The sequence below is a fragment of the Copadichromis virginalis genome, linkage group LG11 (assembly GCF_057382275.1).
Source record: "Copadichromis virginalis isolate Kocher_CV1m ecotype Utaka linkage group LG11, C_Virginalis_male_GT1.1, whole genome shotgun sequence".
NCBI classification, from domain to species: Eukaryota; Metazoa; Chordata; class Actinopteri; order Cichliformes; family Cichlidae; genus Copadichromis; species Copadichromis virginalis.
The window spans coordinates 28,488,070-28,506,599 of record NC_140628.1 but is presented as its reverse complement, the minus strand read 5'-3'; the positions used below and the strand labels follow the sequence as shown (position 1 = coordinate 28,506,599).

The 18,530-nt window shown below is 41.7% G+C and overlaps 2 protein-coding genes across 3 annotated transcripts in view; both read left to right on the top strand.

The window, feature by feature from the left end:
* Positions 1-1,227: 1,227 nt before the first annotated feature.
* On the top strand, positions 1,228-4,342 carry med18 (mediator of RNA polymerase II transcription, subunit 18 homolog (yeast)). Of its 2 annotated transcripts, none has more exons than XM_085471860.1 (3): positions 1,228-1,373; positions 1,791-1,893; positions 3,080-4,342. In XM_085471860.1, the coding sequence occupies exons 2-3, from the start codon at positions 1,821-1,823 to the stop codon at positions 3,634-3,636; spliced, it is 630 nt and encodes a 209-aa protein (XP_085327986.1). In that variant the 5' UTR covers positions 1,228-1,373; positions 1,791-1,820; the 3' UTR covers positions 3,637-4,342. The 2 variants fall into 2 exon arrangements, with proteins under 2 accessions (XP_085327986.1, XP_085327987.1); XM_085471861.1 differs by lacking the exon at positions 1,228-1,373 and adding an exon at positions 1,380-1,704.
* Positions 4,343-9,149: 4,807 nt separating this feature from the next.
* The window catches only part of LOC146698951 (forkhead box protein O6-like), a 28,818-nt gene continuing 19,437 nt past the window's right edge, over positions 9,150-18,530 (top strand). The window contains exon 1 of the mRNA XM_085471852.1: positions 9,150-10,593. Within this exon, the coding sequence (XP_085327978.1) occupies positions 10,105-10,593 (489 nt within the window). The 5' untranslated portion in view covers positions 9,150-10,104. The remainder of the gene's footprint in view (positions 10,594-18,530) is intronic.

Genomic DNA, 18,530 nt, shown 5'->3' with positions numbered 1-18,530 from the left:
AGCTGCTCTTAGTCAGACTCACACCCTTTCTCTGTAACTGAGCTCTGAACTTCCTGTAAGATAGACCGCACTCAGTCAGAGTTGGACACCAGATATCAAACATCAGAACTGTGAGCACTGGTATTACTCAGGGGCACGTGCTGAGTGCACTGCCACATGCTCTCTTCACATATGAGTGTGAGCACCCCCCTAATCAATACCAGAATTATAAAATTTGCATATGAATCTAAAGTAATTGGGCTGATTACTGGCAGGGCTGGCATAGAGAAGAGAAGTGAAATGACTAGTGGCCTGGAGTCAGGAAAATAATCTTGCCCTAAATGTAGATAAGAGCAAGGAGATCTGAGGAAAAAACACTCCAAGACAGAGGTAGAGGACACACATGAGGTTGGATTTCACCTGGTCTCACAACCAGCACATTGACTGTACTTTCTAAGATGACTAACAGGGCCCAGCTGCACTACTCAAGACAGGAACACTCTATTGTGCGAGACTGCACAATAAATCACAGGATCATCTTTTCATTAGTATATGACATTTACACCAACAGGGCTGTCAGCATTGCCCACATCAACATTAAATACAACACACACTCACAACACCACCAGTTAACAGGTAGGTGGTAGATTCTAAAGGTAGATGCAACAGGAGTCTGAAATCAAAGACTGTAAGTCTCAAATCAGACTCGTGAATAAGACAGTCAGTTATGCCTCTCTTCTACCCCATCAATATTATTGACTATTACTGTAATTATTATTACCTGCTATGGCACAAATTTGTAAAGACCGGTTTGCAAATATGGACAAAGCAGGTACAACTCAGGTTTTCAAACTCAGGTTTGTTTTTAAAACTAATTTTAGTGTTTGCATCTTCAATTCTTGCAATCTGTAAAATTTCCGGATTCTTTATTTTTATTTTATTTGAATAATTATTTTTGTTTTGTGTCAAGAGATTGGCAAAATTAAGTGTAAACTACTGCTTTTATTTCCACAGTATGTATGCCAATAAAGCCTCTAAACTTAATACTCAGTAATATATACTTTTCACAGTACTGTGAAAACAGTAATAGTTTTCACAGTACTGATAATCCATTCGTATAGCCGGTGTTAATAAAAGCAGAGTAGCCTAAAAAGCCTGTCTGTCCATGACGTCCATGTCCATTTCTTTCTATTTTATACACGGATGACCTGCTGTCGATATTTTAACACTACCAGTAGGTGGCTGTAATGAGCCTCAAAGTTGGATGTCTACCGATTTGACACACCAAAGGAAGACGCTTCTCATTCATTGTTGTTGCTAACTGTGTTCACTTTTTCTTTGATAACTAAAAAGACGTTTATTTCTTTCCGCGTTCGCTTCTTTATTTTTGAAAGGTAATATATTTTTAATGTTTCTGTAATAACATTGAAACGTTTAGCCTGTTAGCTTAAGTAACGTTCCGGTTAGCTACTAGGAAACAGAGTAGCTGTGTAGTAGTAGCCGTGTGTTCAGAACCCCGTTTAGGCCTTTGGTCTTTTATTAAAACGTTATCGAGAACGAACACTTAAAACATTTACCCTTTTTCCTCGGCTACTGCTCTTCGTGGTTTCGTAGACAATAATGCACTATAATTGTTGTTTCGAGTGATTTACACCTAGATTAGAAGGCGTTATCACTGGCTATTAGCGAGCTAAAAGTTACAAACTCTGTTACCTATGGCGACAGGTGAATTTTTTTTGTTAATGATGGCATTGCTCCATCAGATGTTCCGACATGTATATATGTATCTGCATATAATTTTCTTTCTTTAGGCTCAAAAACCTCAAAGTACCCGAGGAAAGATGGAGGCGCCACCTGTTACTGTAATGCCTGTCACTGGGGGCACAATTAACATGATGGAGTATCTGTTACAAGGTAAGATATCATGCATCCACCGAAGCTGAAGCAAGTAAGCAGGCAAATAACAAGCCCTGAGTGTTATACATAGCATAAGGTACTGATAGTGGCAATACTACAGATAGTAGCTTATAGTAACAAAAATGCAAAACAATAGCAATAATCATTTAATAGTTGCATTGTGCAACTGTTCAGCACAATGAGTAAAGTTACATGAGCAACATCCTTTGGTGTGAAAGTGAACAGTGTTACATATGTCACCTTTGACCTAAATTATTATGCACTAGCTCCTAAATAACAGCTAAATTCTTATTATAATATTATTATAAATAATTTTTAAAATGGTGCATTTACAATGTTTAAAACCTTATTTCTTAACTTGGTCACTCAATTGTAGAATACTGTGGGCCTTCTCCTGGACAATCGCAGTTTTGCCTAAAAAATGTATGGTCCAAAGTTTTGTCATGTATGATTGCTGTGAAGTTTTATCAAATACTTTTTAAGATATATTTTCTTTGAAATATGGACCATTGAACCTCTTCCAGCATTTTTTTTGTCATACATACCAGATGTTTGAACACAAATATCTGTTAAAGATAATACAGTTAAATGCATATGATTTCCATATCCAGATCTGCAGATCCAATCTGTTTCATATTTAAACGCACACCAATTTTTAATGGTATACAATTGAATTTCACAATAATGCAAAATGGAAAATTATTTCTTAGTTATAAAAATGAAAACAAATCTTTTTGGGGGGTTTAAATTTCATGCTGGATTGAGCAAATGTGAAGTTGTACCACAAAAATGAAAAATACATGCATAGTTTAACCCAAATAGACCAAAATTCTAAATTCTGGAGGTTTCAGATGGTATTCTGATAAAAAGATTTTGATTTATTGAGATAAGTTTAATAAATCAAAATGAGTATTTCATGATCTACTGAACTGTCTTATAATTTACTAGGTTTAAAATATTACTGCATGTGCCCTGAAAGTGGGTGGATGTGTATTTTTTTTGTTTTAAAGGAAAATCTTTGAGGTATTTGATATATGAAGCAAAAATGTCAAAGCAAATGTACAAACTATGGACGATCTGAGATAGTGGAGACTATATTTATAAATATAATATGTATAGAGTCCTGGCCATCAGATCAAATGTCATTTTTTGTATTTGTTCCTTGTGCACTTTATTTAATCAGGGAGTGTGTTGGACCAGGCCCTGGAAAGCCTCTTGCATCGCCTTCGAGGTCTGTGCGACAACATGGAACCTGAGACTTTTACTGATCATGAGTTGGTTTACCTTCTCAAAGGCCAGCAAGGAAATCCCTTCATTTTGCGTGCCCGCCGTTCCCTCTCCCACCCAACTGCTCCATGGCACCTACGCTACCTTGGTCAATCTGAAGTGGGAGACAAGAGTCGCCACGCTTTGGTACGCAACTGTGTTGATGTTGCTGCCACTCACAGCCTTCCGGAGTTCCTCAATGAGATGGGCTTCCGCATGGACCATGAGTTTGTCAGCAATGGACACATATTTCGTAAAGGTGCAATGAAAATTGTGGTCAGTAAGCTGTCACGCATACTTGTACCAGGGAATACAGAAAACACTGAGCATCTATCACTTTCATACCTGGTGGAGCTGAGTGTGTTGGCTCCTGCAGGACAAGACACTGTGTCAGAGGACATGCGCAGCTTTGCTGAACAACTCAAACCCCTGGTTCACTTGGAAAAGATTGACCCTAGCAAACAGAGACATTAGCCAGTTTTCCACAAAAAGGAACTTTCCCCGGGTGACTGGGAACCTTGGGAGGGACTCCATGACTTTCCACTAGAGGAACCAGGTCTAAGTCAACTTCTGAGGGAATTATTTCACTCTCAAAAAAGTTCCTTCTCAGGGCAGTATATTTTGAAAATTCAGTAACATTGGTGTTGGGGCTTGCAGCATTGAACAGAACTGATTGGCAGCCTCCTTGCACTATTTTAGTTAACTGCCTGAGCTATAGCTGATGTTATAGAGAGGGAGGTTGTTTTCAAGTGGGATAGTTTTTGAATGAAGGGGGGTGGAGGGACTAAACAAAGTGGTGAGTTAGAGGAATAAAATATTTTCTTTTTGTATTGTCTCACAACGCTTATGTTCTAAAGCAAAATTAAACATGGTCACACTTTTATGAAGCAAAAGCCATGTCTGAAGTTCTGGAATTTCCAGATTTTGTGTGAATGGAAGCAAAGATTCATCCTGTCCTCTGTGACTGCTTTACTGTGTGCTTCAAAGAGACACTGACCTGCAGGTATGACACAAAGACCAGGGAAAAGAGACATAGACGCCTAATATGTAACGTCCTCATTATCAACTATAAAGCCCCACTTTTAAAAACACCTGTCACTTCATCAAAGAACTAATGTGCATAACCATTGTATGTTTTTTGTTTGTTTGTTTGTTTTTTAATAAAATAAAAAAGAGTCTATATATAGTCTTGGTTTAACAGTTACTGTTTGGTCAATTTTTAATGAGATAGAGAACATTTCAGCTAATACTGTCAAACATCACTGCATTCTACTAACTTTTACCAAATCATGGTTCTATAAGTTGGGCTGTAGGCAAGCTTATACCTGTGCTAACAATCAACACAATTCCTGGAAAGCCGAAAAATGATATTAGTTGTTTATTTTTGCAAATGATAACAAACTAGATAATATTTTCCATGTATCAACATTTCAAAACAGAATTTGAGATGTATGATTTTGGGTATTTTTCAGTTTATTTGAATCCTTTTTACATTTAAAGTTTCTTTTCAACACTCAGCTTTCATGGATATGTTCACTTCATCCCACTAGGGGTCTCTGTTTCTCTTCTTGTAAATATCCTGATTGAAGCAAATTGGATGCTACCTCACATCATCTACATGAGCTGTGGTTGCCATGGAAATAATTAGCTGTGAGATCTGCACATCTTTCCCCCCCACTCTAATTAGCTTTCTCAATTGCTTAATGATACATAGACCTGTGAAAGCCTTCCTTTCTTCCCCTCAACAAAAGCATTGATTTTCCCTCTCTTTCCCCTCTCATTTCTACTGTTAACCCATTAGTGGCTCTTTCATGGGAACATGAGCTGGGACTATTACACATGAAAGCACTGCATCTGCTTCAGGTTCTCCACTGTTAATATCGAAATCCAGAAAGGCCCATGCAGTAGTGTGTCAACATTATGGCCCGATCTAACTGCGGAGACCAAAGTAACTAATGCACATCCTGTCAGTTATGATAATAATGTTGGTAATAAGGCATGAGTGCTTCTAATAATACCCCTACAGGAAGATGCATTTGCAGAGATTGAGATGTAAAGTGACCGCGTGCATGTCTGAGGGGGAGAGCTCCAGGGCAGATGGCTGTCTCTACATGTTGACCTACCTGCGTATCATGGCTGATGAGGACAAACTCACTGAGGTGGAAAGGTGAGATGGCAGTGCTTCCACATGCATTTGGTGCAAGTTGAAAAACAACACAAAATGAACTTTGAACATTTACTAATATGTTAAAAATGTGTACTTTTCTAATCTTGTTTTGAAGTTAAGGTTAAATTGAACTGCTACTTGGTACACAGGAGTTGCCTGTCAGTGAGACTGGATTATCTGATGGAGACAGTTTTATGTTCCAACAACCAGAAGCAGACTGCCGGCCCTTAGGACTAAAGCATGATGTTTCAGCTCTGAGTGAATTATGTATTAAAGAGGCAGATGCCTCCTTGCCCAAGGCTTTATATGTCCAGCATGGATACACTACAGTCTACTGGCTTTCTTCCACTTAAACTTGTGTTTAGCACAGTGCTCTTTGGTGATGAGCTAGACTCCCACTGCACCTCCACTCAGCACTGCATTGCCTGGAGAACAGGCATAGTTAGGCTAATCAGTGTCTTGGCATCAAGCCTACTTGGCTATTGTGGATGTAGCCAGCCACTGACTTGCACAAGTAAGAGATTTAACTCATTGCTGGAGGCAATATGATCCGTTCTGTGGTTTATTTCAAGAAACTGAGACCAGAGCGACACCCTTTCAGAACGTGATATGGTTAAGGTTGCAGTACTCGAATGATTATTAATCTTATTCACTTTCATTGTTGGGTTGTTAATACTATTTCATAATGCCTGAAGCCTGAAATACTTTCATCATCGATTAATTTTTCAATTTGACGACGCAGAGAAGGGTATATTCTTTTTCATCGCTTACTCCCAGCTCCAGGAATATCAGTTTTCTTTTAATGGATCATCCAGTCTGTAAAATGTCAGAAGAGAATAACCAAAAGAAAACAAAGTACAAGTCTCATTGAAGTTCTTCAAAGAACAATGTTTTGCCATTATTGCTTATTTGTTTCTAACCAACAGACCAAAGTTTGACAGTATTTAATTTTCAAAGTGGTAATTGATCCACCCCCTAAAATGACTGACTCTACTGTGGACACTAACTGAAAAAGGTAATTTATTCTTCTAGTTGTGCATGTGCATTTTGTCTGAAAACATAGCCTTTAATAATCTTTGGCATCAGTGTATTATAACACAATTACACTCTCTTCAGCTTTGAGCATGAGAGCGGTGCATGCTGATTTCCCTCTCTGGACCATTTGGTCGTTCTCTGTTTTTAACGGTTAAATATAATTAATTGGCTAAGGCTAAGATTGTATTAGTTAATCATATTCTGTTAGCCCTCTGAAACAGGGATGGAAGCCATTACCTGCACATGCCTTTACTTTCCTCTTTACAACACAGTCTTAATTAAAACTCTTGGCACCAATTGTCTTCGCTGCCTCTGTTCATAGTTGGCAGTGAAGATGCCAAGATGCCACAGAAATCTGGCACTGGCTCGGGGCAGGAAGTCTTCAAGTCAGCCTACTTTGGGTCAAAGCCAAGAAGGGGTGAAATCCAGCGTCGCCTACTCAGAAATGTTCCCAATACTTGGATATGAGCCCTCTCCTTCCTGTGTCATTGAGAACCCATATGCTTGTTAGAGAGTGTGGGTTATTTGCTGAGAGGGGAGGGAGAACCAAAGGAGGTGCTTTCCCAGACAGACATAGATCTCCCTAGGGTGTTCTTGTGGCTTCTCTAGATTCCTCTACTTCCAACCGTGCTGGGCAGAATGGGGTGCAGGGATAAATTGCACAACACCACAAGGTTGTGAGTGATGGCTAAAATGCCAGGGCCAAAGAAATCCGTAAAGGTATTATAGAAATAGTTGGGGGGGGGAAGTGTCCCTTTCCTTATTTGAAAGAAATTCCAGAACAGTTTCTAACCATGCAAAATAACAGGCACAAAGCTCTGACTTGTTGTTCATGTGGTGCTCTGCCTTGCTTGTGGCTGACTGAGGTGATTATTGCTGTGCAGAACACGCTGTTCTAGGATCAGCCATTCAGTGCTTTAAGCCAGCCTTGCTGCCTCTGGTATGTCTGGTATGGGGACAACTTAGCCATCAGCCTGCAGGGACTGAAGTTGTAGTTTTTAAACTTGTGCTGCCAGAGCCTTTGTCTTTGACTCTTAGTTCTTTGCTTTTCCCTTTTTCTCTTGAGACTCACTCCTGCTGTGGGTCTCTGGATCTGATCGTTTGCCTTTTTTTTGATAGTCACAATTACTTTTCTTTCGCTTCATTTGTAATCAAGACACATTGTGTATTCTCGAGTGTCACCAAAATTGTGGCATTCATAAGTGTTCCAGGGGAAGCATCTCAAGTAGAACCTTGTCTCGGAGACTAGAGGCTACGAGAGGCTTGACTCGCTCCACCTCTGGTTTGATTGAAATTCTTGACATGCAATAATCAAAATACAATAAACCATCACCCATTAATTATATTTGTAGTCCGAATAGGGTTTCTAGGCTTATTACACACAAACTATTAGCAACATGGCATTTTAACCATGTGATTGTACTGATGCTGAACGTTAAGTCATTCCGTGACACACCATATGACACATCCTCCCACATTTAAAAGCGTGCTATTTTTGACGCATATTTCTCAACATCACTCATGTCTGAGTGCACAGTGTGGCCTTGTTGTGCAACTTTTAAGTACTGCTTCTGTCCACAGTTGAACGCAGGAAAAAGGTGGAGTCCTCAGACAGTTTGAGACACCTTTCTGCACAGGGGCTGTTTTGATGATGGATGTGTCATTGAAAATGTTTATTTTAACTAAAGTGTAGTGACTAGAATACACACGTCTAAGGGTCTGTAGATGATGTATAATTGTAGTGAAATGCATTTTTCCTCTTTTAAATATTTTGATGGCAATGGATTGACAGCAAAAAGCCCCCACAGGTTATAGCTGTTAAAATGCTTGCTTGGAGTGGCTGCCTCACTTCTAAATAATATTAGTTTTTATTTATTCATTCTTTAATTCTTTACTGGAAGTGAGAATCTACAGAAGCAGGACTGTTTTAAGGTATGAATAAGTGAATAAGTAATACTCTCCCTACAGCAACCATCACCACTGCATGCGTGAGTCCGCCTAAAGCTGTCAGGCAGTGTTTCTGTAAACATGTAAGTTCCGCAAATCTTTCTTAGATTGATACAGGTAAAAGGGTCAGGTAGCCTAGTGTTTATAAGGGGAGATGGCCAATCGGATTCAAGCACCTGTGACTCTGTCCCCGCCCAGCCGTCAGCTCTTAGAAGAAGGTGGTAGGATAAAGGATCGGAGACCCCAACGCCTCGACCCCTCGGTCAGTGAAGCTAAAGAATTGCGCACACGGTTCTGACCGGAGCTCAATGCGCCGGGCAGAGTGTCTTTGAGGCAAATGCGTTTACCCTCATTTATGTGAAGTATGGAGGAGATATATATATTTCTTTCATTCTGGCATCTGAAGCACCCCCCCCCCCCCCCCCCCCCCCCCGGATTAAAATCTAGGGTTAACTAATCTCGGTTAATCTGAACTAAATCTGTCTAATCGGCATAGAAAATTACACTCACTGAGGTATTGCCCGCAAATAATCAGCGGAGCCGGGCGCCGTAAATTCTCCCTGAAGGGCATTTGGACGTTGCACACCGTGCACGCGACAATTTGTTACGCTCAGACTTTTTTTTTTAAAGAGAAAAACCCGTGTCGCAATTGTGCAGGAATTTTCCCTTTCTCTGTGTTACACATTGTCTTGTTTTATTAGGGCTGGACACGGAGGCTGGCACACAAAGCGCCATGTGACGCTCCGCCACAAAGATCATTATGCGGAGTTTTGATTAAGAATTTTGGGTTTTTGCCCCCTTCGTTAGTAGCCTAACTGAGGCGCAGGAGAGAGGAGGGAGAGCAGCAGAGAAAAGAGGGAGAGCGAGAGAGAGAGAGAGTTCGGGATTTCGCTGTAATCATGTTTGGAGAGTATTGATTTCGTGAGCGCACTCCAATTGGCAGCATCTCTACTATACAGCGCCGGCGCGTCATCCTCGGTTCACATCGACGGAACGAGTTGTAAGCAAATGAGAACATGTGTGGGATCTGAGTGAGTGAGAAAAGGCAAGGGGTGATAGAGGGGAGCAAGAGGAGGTGTGATAAAAGCCAATTTTATCAGCCCGACGAGTGGATACGAGATTTGATTGCCGGACTATTTTTCCCTCCTTTATATTTTTCAGACAGGGAATTTATCGATTCGTCACAAGCGCACGCCTCTTCATTATAATTGCAGACAGTTGGGTGCTGTTCAGGCTGAATGGACTTGAATGTGCCGCTGCCAGCTTAATCCGTGCAGACTGGAAGATTTAATAATTCACGGTAATCACGCATTATCGCCTCAGTGGATGCTCTCTACACAGCCCTGGTGATTTTCCCCTTCTTTCCCGTTTCTTTCTGTTGTCTTCTGGAGGATTTATCGACGGCTGCTTTTGTCCTTATCTGAAAGATCATCTGTTGCTGCAACTGGATTGAGAAGCCCCAAAGACTGACACGGGTTTGAATGTTTTAAGGTGATGCGGACTGCCAAATAAATAGTTCAGTCACCATTAGATAATTTACTTCAGGTAAAATGGACAAGAAATTATTATTACTTTTATTACTTCTGCTATCTCTACACGCGAGGCTATGATTTTTCTTTCATTCATCATGATTCTTCTACTCCGCTGAATTGCCCATTATTGATTCAGACTGAGTTTAATAGCCATATTACAAGGCAAATTCCTACTTGAAGACAGCGGGATACGTGAATCGTGGAGGTATTTCCCCACCCTTGCTCTACGTTTGATTTATTCTTTTTTCAACTGAAGGGTAAATGTTGATGATGGAGGACGACGAATTAGACGCTCATCAGGTTGATTCGGATTTCGAGCCTCAAAGCCGCCCTCGCTCATGCACCTGGCCGCTGCCTTGTCCACAGGATTTCCCCGGTGGACACGAGGTGAACGTAGGTCTTCCACTGGCCAGCATCAAGGTAGAACCGGAAGACATCCCCGCTTGCAGAGCGGGGCTCGTGGGCGGAACGCCGGGAGAGCTGAAGCATCCAGCCGGCGCCCCTGCACCCACAGGCGCGACGCACCCATGCTTGGCTGGCGCAGCTCTGGATGTCACCGGACCCCTGCGCAAAGCCAAATCCTCCCGGCGAAACGCGTGGGGGAACCAGTCCTACGCGGATCTCATTACCCGCGCTATTGAGAGCACCCCAGAAAAGAGACTCACACTGTCACAGATATACGACTGGATGGTCCGTTATGTGCCCTATTTCAAGGATAAGGGCGACAGTAACAGCTCAGCTGGCTGGAAGGTAAGAAATAAAGCAGCCGGGCCAGCGTGACAAGGTTGTGATAATCACAGTGATAATATCGATTATTATTCCTGTTCACTAAGCTATTATGATTCTTTCACCCCGCGTGACTTACACGTTACCGTGGGATTCCGCGTCTGTTACGCATGAATGGTGCCATGCGTTATCTTGTCTTAGTTCATTACTGCCGTCAGTCATTTTAATATATCACTGAGGCAAATTGTAATAGAGTGGAGTGGAATCACTTGTTACGTCTTTATATAGAAAAGAAAAAAATGAGACAGAGAGAGGAAAGAAAAAAGGGGCTTTTCTCATCCCAGCTGCAGAGAGCCTGGTCATCATGGGCAGCAGTGTTCATAATAGCGCATAAAATCCCCTCAGTGGGAATAGGACCACAGCGGTTCACGATGAATCTTACTACATGCTGCTAATAATAGGCAAACAGAGAAAATCATCCCATGCATTTTCATGCAGAGAGAAAGTCCAGATCTTTTAGTTATGATTAAAATATATCTAAGAATCAATTGAGTGACACTTGTAGGAGATCACAGGTCAACTGACCACCATGTAAATATTTAGTGGGGCGTCTACAATTGACCACAGTCCACTACCACCGCCTGTCTGGCTGAGAGCCTAGAGTAACCTCCTGGACATCTGCCCATGTTATCAGCCCCTGCTCCCAGCCTCATCTTGTTTCTATTCATTATAGGCAGCTGAGGACAGCGAGAGGGGGCAGCGGGATCAGCAGGGCAGCAGTGCTTGTCCTGATGGTGTAACTTTGCAGAGCTGAGCTTTGAGACTAGATGTTAGTTGATTTTCATGTCAATACAGAAAAGACGTGCTGAGTGTGATGGCTCTTTGTAGATGCAGTGCCAGTAGGTTATGTGTATGTAAGCAAGATGATTAGACAAGATAAGAGATCTTTCACATTAACTTCATGTTAAGCAACCACACTTCTCTTCCAACCTAATGCTTGGTGCTAAATTTATCTTGTTAAATACTTTCACATTATTTCTATTCATCCACAGGGTGTGCCATTTACACCATAACATATCAACAAATATCAAAGTAATGGCATGACTTCAACTTGCATTTGTCTTATCTTTCTGAGGAATTAACCTTTTTTCAAAACATAGTCTGTCACCAGAGCTGAGTCTCATTTTTTTTTTCCGGGTGGGGGCCTCAGCTGTAGCACCTGACTGTCATTTTAAGCCTGTCCTGTTAAACTGAAATGACTGTTAAGGTGTGGCCTCAGGTAGACTTCTTCATTAGCTCTCCATTTACACCAGCAACCACGGGGCTTCTTTATCTTTCACGCCAAAGCCCTACTATGCTATTTATGAAACTGCAAATTAAGGGTGTTGACAGTGGCAGTCTGAGGTCCTGTGCTATTTCAGGCCACAGGCGCGACGCGGGGCCCATTCCAGGTAATGATGGGGGATTAGGTAAGTCGTTTACAGCAGGCAGCCGTAATGTCAGTAACAGGCCTGACCTGGTTTTGGTCAGAGACAGAGAGGTAATATAAACATACACTTAGAAGTCACATGTGCAGCTCATCTAAAGGAACCAAGCAAACAGCTGGTGGAATACTGCCGCCCAGCAGCATACCTGTACATGCAACACAACATTCATCTCCAAGTTTGTAGTACCTGTGGCTCAATATATAAGAGTTGCATATGAAATCACAGGATGTCCAATCCATAATAAATGTATCAGTATGAAGCCACATGGACCCCAAATCCATCTGCCTTCTCTCTTACTGTACATGTGCATAAAACAGGTGCACTCTGATACATATAATTTTACAACCACATCAAGCAATTAAATTTGACACTAGTATTTGTGAGTTGGGAGTATTCATGACATTTTGATCCCAATCAACAATATTGTATGAGCAGAGCCTTTCATGTAAAACTCTTTTATTTTCTATAGTGGCAGAGAAACAGGGAAAACAAAACAAAAATAATACGGTGATGCAATCAAATGAAATTAAGTGGTATAAGTTTGCAGTTTCAATGCGAAGTTCAAAGGTGGAGGTTGGTTTTCTTGAAAGGAGTGGTCGTGCTTTGGGGGGATAACCAACTTAAAGACATTGAAATCTCTCGAGGCTGTTGTTATTGAACATAGCGGTTCTAGAAAAATCTTATAGAGCAGATTGTGTTGCCGTGACTGCAATTGGAAAGGATGTGATGCTGCCTTGATGCTGGGTAGTAGACAGCCAGTACACCTAGACAGTGCCATTAAGCTCCTATAAATACCTAATGGCTTCTGACTTCTAGGAAGGCTGCAATATTCTGAGGTCACGGCTTCCTAATCAGCTCCTTAGTGGAGGGAGGATAGAACTGTGTTCTTGTGAACCCCTATTAGATTAGTGGCAACTTCACTGTCTTTTATTTTCTAGTTTTCTGTACATAAACTGATCCAACCCAGAAATTAATGGGATTTTGAACTGATGTTAGTGACTGATACTAAATCTCCTCCATATATGTGTGTCCTTTATGTATTCAAGGCTACTTACATCTGAGTAAAAGCATCCATGAGTGCATGTGGACGCATTCTGCATTTGTGCGTGGGAGAAGCACATGTCAATTGCAACAAAGCGTCAGGGTTGGTAGTGTTGTGGGGGCTAGTGCAGGGGGAGGGGCTGTCTACTTCTATTGGAGTGTGTGCTTGGGGCTGCTGATTGGTCTGACAGCATGTCACTGCGGTGAATGGTATATAGTCTTACTCTTGACTTCATAATGCCTCTAATGGCGGGGTACCACTTGGTGTCGGGATTGCCCTCTAGGCTCCCACAAGTTCATTAACATCAAGGGTGTTAGAAGATGCCATTGGGATTCTGGGGTGTTGTTTTATTGTATAAGCCAGTATGGGTGGTTATGGAATTCACAAATCCATAATACAGCAATGCTTTTGGTGTATTAAGTATGTTAAAGTATGTTAAGTATGCTTTATTTCTCTGTAATTGCAACTAATAAGCACTGATGTGGAATAATTTTCTTTTTCCGTCTACTTGAAACATATAGTTTTTCCTCATTGTGCGTGCTCTGCCAGGAAATTTTCTCATACTTGGAGTGGCCAGACACCAGGGGATTGTGCAGCAAGTTGGCAAGGGTGCAAGGCAGTCACTTAGACACTTTAATCCAAAGCAATTAGACTGTTATTTATAAAGTGTATTTAGGTAGAGGTCTGTGCAGGGCCACAAGGGCAAAAGTTCATGCACACACACACACACGCAAAAGAAAAAGGAAAAAAAAGAAATATCAGTCAAACCATCGATGGTTTGCCTGAAAGATTGCTCTCAAGAAAAAAAGCAGGAGGTATGACAGAAAAGTGACTGCAGCATTACAAAGGAAAGACAAATGGAATTTGGAGAAATGAAGAGGGAAGAAAGGAAAAATGTCTCTAGGTATACGTATAATCTTATCTCCTGTAAAGGCGCATAACCCCTGTCTCAACAGACAGTAGTATTTATAACAGAGTATGACTATATAACTTTATCTAATTGATTTATAGGTAAAGAGAGACAGACTCTCGTAATCCTGTCACAATACAAACGCTCTAGCAGCTGCTGAGCGACACTTGGCAAATATGAGGGATATGAATGTCAAATGTATAGCCGAGAATGTGTGACAGACTCTTCAGCACAATATGGAGAGACTTGAAACTTCCAATGTGTGTGTGTAGAGTTGTGTGCATACGTCTGTTATACGTGCATACGCTTGTATTGCCTGATGATGGCCGAGGAGAGTCTGGGAAGACTGGAAACTATCCTAGAATTCAGCTGATTCATATTTTATCCTCTGTCTTGGCTCAGGGGAGCAGAGTAATTTGAGAGTGCGACAGACACTCAGGCACACACACACACACACACACACACACACACTCACAAAATGAGAGCATATGATGCATGCTGGACAGATTTATGGTGTAGGATTATGAACACTTTACATCTCCCCGTGCCTCCTTCACCCAGAGCCAGGTTGCATTCAGGCAGTATATTCAGCTTGAACCTGGTATCTGATGCCAAGAAGCCCATTCTCACTGCATTTTCCCCTGCAGCCTTCAGGCAGCCGTGGCAGTTCATTTCTCAGTGAAAATGATTAATGTACATGCAAATTACCAAAGCATGGGCACGCATTCAAATATGGGAGACAGCAATCAGGAGACAGTAATATGAAAAACAATATAATTTTGCCTTTGATATTACTTTGCTTTCTCTTATCACTCTTTCTACCAGACACCCATGTTATCACCTCTTTTATCTACCTGCCTTTCTCTTCTAGTCTGTCTATCCATCTATTCATTATACATTCTATGCATTCTTTCTTTATTAGTGGTTTTAGGTACGAATGCCAGTTGAGGTGTGGAGTCTTTCTCAAGGGAGCTATGGCGTCAGGATTTTGAGCTTTAGCAGTCTCCTACCAGTGATCTAGACTGCCTTAAGCAGCATGCTTCCTCTTATCTAAGGGAAATCTCATATCTCACATTATCTCAGAGATAATAGGATAACAATGCTGGATTTTACCCAGCACAGCTCGTCTCAGCTTCTGAGTCTTTTGGAGGATGAGGCCGTCAAGTTCCCAATTCGACAGGGTTGAATTAATTTGGATGCCGTTCTCAGTTGAACTTCAACAGTTGAAGCATTTTTTAATACCAAGGCTATTACACACGCGTTTGCCTTTTTTTTTTTTTTTTTTGTACATTTCTTTCTTTGGTGACATTTCTCAAAATATTAAATACTCTGTTCCCTTTTCTTCCCCATATGCATAGTGAAGCATAAAGAAATTGTCATTCTTTTCCCGTTGCACTATTTAGGGTGATGGTTTCCACCATTCCCTCAGGCGTACACATTTGCACGAAACACACAACACACTTGTGCCTCCTCAAACCACCCATGGAGGAACACTCTGTTCTTGGGTGGGGTGAACCATTTTTTTTTTTGGGGGGGGGGGGGAGGAGGGGGCTGACCCGAGTGAGGAAGCTACTTTCTGCACTTCCATTTTGCTGTCTGATTTGCTTTGAAAGCTGTCTGACTCGTGGTGATTGGCTCATAAGGAAGGCGTGGCTCTGTTTGGTAAGCTCTCCGCGGATATTTTGGCCAAACTGTTCACAGCTGCATGGACAGAATGTGGTGTGTGTTTCACTCTGAGGCCATGTAAGGTTGATGCCATGGAGATTTGATGGGGTGCGGGGGGCTTTGAGTGTTACATCAGTGCTTTGTGATTAGGACATATCGCTTTTTATTTCCATGGAACCCGCACTGAAATTGGGGAAGGGAACAGAGTGAAGCTATGTCAGGGTAGTGCTGCTGGGCACACAGTGAGTCCCCGAGCATACACAGTGCCCACATTTCAATAAAAGTGAGCAAAAGCCACTATGTTCCTACTCCATTAACCTTCCCACCACATTATACTGACACAGGGAACAGTGTGACTTGTGGTCTTGTTAATAAAATATATTCCCTATTACAGTCTGTTAGTTTAGAGGGATTGTTGAACAAGAGGTCGGTGGAATTAATAGTATTATTACTCCTAAAATAAACTTCTTAGAATAAAGCATTTTTCATTTAAGGCCATAAACACTTTCCAAAATGACTAATACACAATGAGTGACTCATCGTATAATAACAGGGATTGAAATGAAATGCCTCAGTATGGTGCTCCCGATGCGGTTTAGAAAATAGTTGTTGTACATGATTCAGTAGTGTAAGCTCAATGGATAGGATTCACACAACAGTTTTTCTAATATCTGAGATTTCTGGGATTTTTCAACCGCTATGTCAAAGTAAATCATTCTAATACAGAGAAAAGTGTGTCACGTCTGATCTGATGGCTAGAGGATGGAGTTATTATGTCCTAGAGAAATGTTTGTATTGCAAATGTATTAAATGGCTTTGGATATCACTTCAGCTTGTGAATAAAAATGTTTGAGCCCTCGTGGTGCTAAAAATTTTTGCTCTCCGTGTGTAGCGGCATGCTTGTTGCTCATATGTGTGTCAGCGTGCACAATGTGTCATTGTTGTGGTGTGCGGATATGGATGTTTCAGAGTGTGTTTCTCTCTCTTCTCCTTGTGTGAGTGCGTGTTTGTGTGCCTCTGTGTGCATGTGGGTGTGTTGGGAGGGGATGGGGGGGGGGGGGGAGGGGGGTTGATGGGCTCAGTGGGAGCCCGGGTCCCGGGGGAACAGCTCTCGTTAATAATTCAGACGAGGCTCATTATCAAGGCAGCGCAGATTTCTCCCTGATTCCACCTTAATTGCAGGCAGGCTGCTCCACTCAGGCAGACGGTAGTCACGCTGGGTTGACTCTCTCTGTCTTTTTCTCCACCACTACATGGCCTGCTCTGCTCCATTCTGTTCTGCTCCGTCTCCAGTACTTACCCATGTCACAGCAAGATGGCCCTCGGCTAGCCTGCTTCACATTATTGAACGCCTTAATAGCATAACATCCTATGAACATGCTATTTTGATATGTACTTAAAAATGTGCCTTTATATATGTGGATGATTAGATACAGAACATGCGCTATTTGAGAATTCCTCTACAGATGATGTGGCAGACTGTGGAGCTGAAACAGTAAGTTGTTAAAGTCATGGTTTAGCAGAAAAATACTTCTCAGTCTTGTCATTTACAGTCAAAAAAAATTTTTGTTTTGTTTCCAGCTTCTTAAATGAGAAGTTTAGTTATCTTGTCGGCATTGTATCGTAATCCTAAATTAGATAAAACTTGTGCTGTTGGTCAGACAAAAGAGGTTACTTACAGATGTTGCCTCGGGGTGCAGCTTTCTGACTCTTTCCATACTAAACAATTCTCTGATTTACCATACTGATAACATCAATTTATGAGCAAATAACAATCATTGGTTGGAGCCCATGTAGGATATATGATGTGTGATTCATTATGACTGGGGGTATAGTTACAGATCCATCAAAAACACGAGCAGTGTGATGCCTTATGTTGCACACTACACAAAGCCTAATATGTTTTCCTTTCGTTATTGGCTTTGTGAATTATTATAATGGTGGGTTTATCCTTGAAATAGCCTATAGCCTATTATCATACTGATGACACAGTCGAACGTGTGTTGCCATGATTGATATGACGCTACAATAATACTCCTCTTCATGCCCATCTATAGGCTTATGTAATGTATCTTGTTTTCATAATTTACACTGACTGATGGGTTTCCATTCAGTCCATTCAGTGAAGCCCCGCAGAGAGTGCAACATAATGAGCCTGATCTTGTCATACATGTATATGAATATTTCAAATCAAGCCATTGTAAGTAGATGGGGGCTTTAGATAAACAACACAGATGCTTCTTCCCCTTTGCTGGTGCTATAAGATGAAGTGCGCTCCAAGCTGTATTTCTCTCCTAGCCTCAAAACTGGCTTCTCACAAATCACTGTGCCCATATTTCCTAATTCAATTTTTTCCCTTCGTCCGATATCTCTTCCTGTATGCAGGGGATTGATGGCCGTGCGCATGTGCATGTGTGTAAATGTGTGTGCTTAGGTGCATGAAGATTGCCGTGTCTGTCCCCGAGAAAGAGATGATGTACGTCGAGTTAAACGGAGTATTTCACAACGCTCCAATCTCCAGACCCTTCCTGGCAGCCGTGTGCCAGGTCTCTCGCTTCTGTGTGCCTGTCCATCAAGCCCCTGTCACGAGCCAAAGGACTGTGGGAGGGGAAAGTGGTGCGCGTAAGGGCCGTCGATCAGTTTACCTGAGGTCGGCGGAACCGGCGAGTGATGGAGGGAGCCGCCTCACAAAGGGAAATGTAGTTAACGCTGACTGATATGAGCAGGTGGATAGAAAAAAAAAAGAAAAAAATGATGGCAGCTGTGAGGAGGAGTTGCAACAGTTATGTGCAGGAAAGATGCTTTTTTTTAATGCTAATGGCTGGTGTGTATGCTGTGGCTGGACCATGGAGCTGAT